Here is a 3,976-nt window from a genome sequence, read left to right on the forward strand (position 1 = left end):
AATGTCAGAATGTGGGCTTTTATATTTGGAGTGGTTGTTTTGTTGGGTGTTTTGGGGTGGGTTTTTTTTGTGTTACAGTGTATCTGTAGATGTTCACAGTGTTATTTGGGACTGTGTAGTGGAAAGGTGCTATGAACTCTGGTTTGGAACTAAAATACAGTCACAACAGGCCATCACTTCCCTTACTCAGTTGTAATGAAAGTAACAAAATCTTCTTGTGCTGGCCACCTCCAGTTGTAGGATATGGTGAAGACTGGTGTAGTGACCTAATGCTGCAGCATTTCACGTCAAGTTTTTGGGGTTGGAAATGTAGTAGGGGCATCAAAATTGCTATACTACAGAATTCCTCTAGTTCCTAAGTTATAATTTCTTTCAGGTTATGTTATCTACCGTGTCCGTGTTCGTCGTGGTGGTCGTAAACGCCCAGTCCCGAAAGGTGCAACCTATGGTAAACCTGTGCATCATGGTGTTAACCAGCTGAAGTTTGCCCGGAGTCTTCAGTCTGTAGCAGAGGTGACTGTTTTGGTTATTGCCCAAACACTTGGCTTTAGGAAGGTCTTGGTCTGTAAAACTTGAAAATACTCAGAGACAGAAAAAAACCCAAACCAAAATCCAAGTAACTGGTAAAAGATTTTGAATGTGGATGGCAGAAAGCCCTCAGAATGTCTTGAAAAACTCTATTGAGACAAATGAAAAAGCTGTTTACAAATGGTGTCTGAGGGAAGTACTGTGAAGGTGGTTTATTGAAGTTCATAGTGTACACTTACTTACAAAGCTTGCCACAACATTTTTAATGAGAAACACATATACAACTAGATTAAACCTTGGTAAAAGAAAGGGTTAGGCACAAGAAATAATTCAGATATGCCAAGGTGTTTGATTTCACTCTTCACTAAATACCAGCTCTGTTCCCTACCATCTTGTCTGTATTCCCGGCTTTAGGTAGTGGTCCTTTTACATAGTACAGAGGAGTTCTTAAAGCCTGTAGCAGCATGCCAGAGACCACCTTGTGCTTCATTAAAAAACTTTGGTACCTCCCAGGCACAAAGGTTGGTAGCTAACTTGTTTTTAGGTGACATGTTGTTACCTGCCAGTTTAGCTGAGATCTTTATAGGTTTCGTAAGGTCACAGTAGTAGTGTTGGGGTTAGACTTAATAGTAGTCTGTACTCTCAAAAAGGAAACGACATGAAAGAATGAAGACTGCTTGTGGCCTTTCTGTCATGAGCAGAAGGCTTCTCTGTTCCTGGGACTTGAAAACTGTTCATAACTGGCTTCAGCAACGTGAATACGATGGGGTTTTTTAAAGTGGGGTAACACATGTAATTGGGACAGCCTGATTTAAAAGAAACACAGTTTAAATTAAAAAGGCAGTTCTGTGTTTTGAGTGCTCGTGGTATGCTCTTCATACATGCTATTGTCAGATAGCCGATGGCCAATTACATGCTCACGTGTGGCAGCAGCTCATGGAAGAGTTTATTTGCCCTCAGTTTTAATTCAGAATTTTCTGACTCTGACATGTTCTTTCTTGGAAGACCTATGTTTTTCAGACCGAAATGTAGAAATGTAAAACTTCCACTGCAGCTGCCATCCACACATAGAAGGTGGTTGAGGGTTGATGGTGTTTTAATGTTTAATACATGTGTTGCTTTCACCTGCTAGAATAAAACAAGGACTTGATAGAATTTTATTACTTATGCAGAAAATAGGCAAGTATGGTTTAGTGGAAGACTGTAGCAATAGATTGGGGTCTCATGGGATAGAAGATGGGTGGGCTCCATTGGTTTCTATTTTCTCATGGTGATGATCAAGTCCTATGATTAAACCCACTTTTAGTGTTTAAATAAGGAGTATCCTTGACAGGGCAGATGGAATTGCATAATTGGTATTTTCTGCTTTCTTCTGTTTTCTAAACTTAAGACTGCTTCTTTCCAACCACAAGTGAGGATAGGAATAGCAAGCACTAATGTGCCAGCAGAGGAACAAAGACTTGTTACATCAGTTCTTCCTTTTCTCCTATCAGTACAGGCTTATTCCTTGCAGAAATGTCTTTCTCCCCTGTAGCTTTGGATGTGCAAATTGATCAGTCTTTCATGACTTCCCACAAAAGATTGTGGCCCCAAGTGTAACTCGTGCTCTCCATCTGCATGTGGAAGTTGTTTTTAACGTTGGATGTTTACTGATTGTGCGCTTCTGTGTACAAAGTAGCTCTTTCTTTTATCCACCAAGCACCTTCATCCTTACATTCTTTAAAACCCATTTCACAGAGGACTCCTGGCAGCCTTTTTTTAATACAACATTCCTTGCAGTTATTACTCTTTCTTGCATCTCTGCAACTGGGAGGGGAACAGTTCTTTTAGAAAGACAGGGTCTCTCAGGGCAAATTGAAATTTCTAGCACGTACAAAATTTAGGTTTCAGTTACATTTTTCTTCATGAGGAGTGCCCTGCATCCATGACTTTATAGCCGCCTGCATTCATTTTTTTCCTCTAGGAACGTGCTGGCCGTCACTGTGGGGCTCTCAGAGTCTTGAACTCGTATTGGGTCGGTGAAGATTCCACATACAAGTTTTTTGAAGTGATCCTGATTGATCCCTTCCACAAGACCATAAGGCGCAACCCTGACACCCAATGGATCACCAAGCCCGTCCACAAGCACAGGGAGATGCGCGGGCTGACATCAGCCGGGCGGAAGAGTCGTGGCCTTGGCAAAGGCCACAAGTTCCACCACACCATTGGTGGCTCACGTCGTGCTGCCTGGAGGAGACGCAATACCCTGCAGCTGCACCGTTACCGTTAATTCCTGTCCGTGTAACGATCCAATAAAGCTCATGAGGGTGGTTGAATTTAACAAGTGCTTCTGCTGCTTCTTGGTTTATGTGGAGAAACGTAGAATTCTCCAGGAGTTAAGTCATTGCCATACTTTTGAAAGGCCTTTTATAATGTAATCTCATGTTTTGTGAACATTGTAGGCCCTGAGCATAGAGTTTTGTGGTGGGTTTCACTTTTGATAAGACGGAAAAGACACATGCAGTGTGCATTGAAAGCCATCAGGCTAGTTCATGTTCTTTTTTTATGTTGGTCTGAGTAGACTTTGCTGTCTGTAGGTTGAGTCTCTGTGTCCTGTGCTTAGACTGAAGGCCAGCTTCGATCTTGTGCAATAAGATGTAAACTGAAAGCGCTGGTTTATTTTTTACAGGTGATTAAATACTAATGGCAATTTTTTTTTGTAAGTTGTTTTTTGTATGTTTTAAGTATGAGTTGAGCTTCTGTACCTGTGTTACCTGCAACCATTGGCCAAATCAACTAAGCAAAGTATGGAAAGATAGGGATTGCTAAATTCGTTGAACAGTGTGGCATTTCAAATACAGACACTTCACAAAGAACAGTACAATCTTTTAGGTTGGATACTAAAATCCTGACTTTAGGGTAGGTATTCATTTGTGCAAGATGCCAGGCTGTTCATTTTGTAGTTTGCAGTGGAGACAGTGTTCTTTACATGTGCCTTTTGACACCAGAACAGAAGATGTTTCTCTGGTGTTAAAGAGCTGCATTCTGATGTACTCTGCGTGGTTTGCAGGAATAATTGCATTTGAATGACAGTTATAATCATAGATGAACATATTTTAGGCTGCATTTTGTGAAATTACAGTGTGACCTTCCAGCACAAAGTCAACTTGCACATAAAGACTGCGATTTCTGGTAAATTAGCTGGACAGCTGTCCTTGCCTCTGTAGGCTTCGTACCACATCCATTGGGTAGTGATGGGAAAAGGGATCGATGGAACACCCAAGAAGCGGCTGTGTCTTCCTGCAGCTTCAACTTGGGATGTGGAAAATATTAAAAAAAGAAAGTGTTGGGACTGAAATGTCAAGATTTGCCCTTCAAACTGATAAATTAACTGATTTTGTTGTTTAAGTTCTTAAAGGAGGATGGTAGTCAGAAGAAGAGACTGGCGTGTTCTTCAAGCCAGGAAGAG

General features: G+C 41.3%; 1 protein-coding gene across 3 annotated transcripts in view; it reads left to right on the forward strand.

Moving 5' to 3' along the window:
* RPL15 (ribosomal protein L15) overlaps positions 1-3,164 on the forward strand; it is a 4,186-nt gene extending 1,022 nt beyond the window's left edge. The window contains exons 2-4 of one of the 3 annotated variants that reach the window (XM_010020902.1): positions 377-513; positions 2,492-2,837; positions 3,111-3,164. In XM_010020902.1, coding sequence (XP_010019204.1) covers positions 377-513; positions 2,492-2,797 — 443 coding nt within the window. In that variant the 3' untranslated portion in view covers positions 2,798-2,837; positions 3,111-3,164. Of the gene's footprint in view, positions 1-376; positions 514-2,491; positions 2,852-3,021; positions 3,033-3,110 lie in introns of those variants that run through there. The other 2 variants (XM_010020909.1, XM_010020894.1) reach the window with 2 other exon arrangements.
* Positions 3,165-3,976: the final 812 nt, after the last annotated feature.

The sequence above is a fragment of the Nestor notabilis genome, unplaced genomic scaffold, assembly GCF_000696875.1.
Source record: "Nestor notabilis isolate BGI_N333 unplaced genomic scaffold, ASM69687v1 scaffold21020, whole genome shotgun sequence".
In the NCBI taxonomy this organism is placed as follows: domain Eukaryota; kingdom Metazoa; phylum Chordata; class Aves; order Psittaciformes; family Psittacidae; genus Nestor; species Nestor notabilis.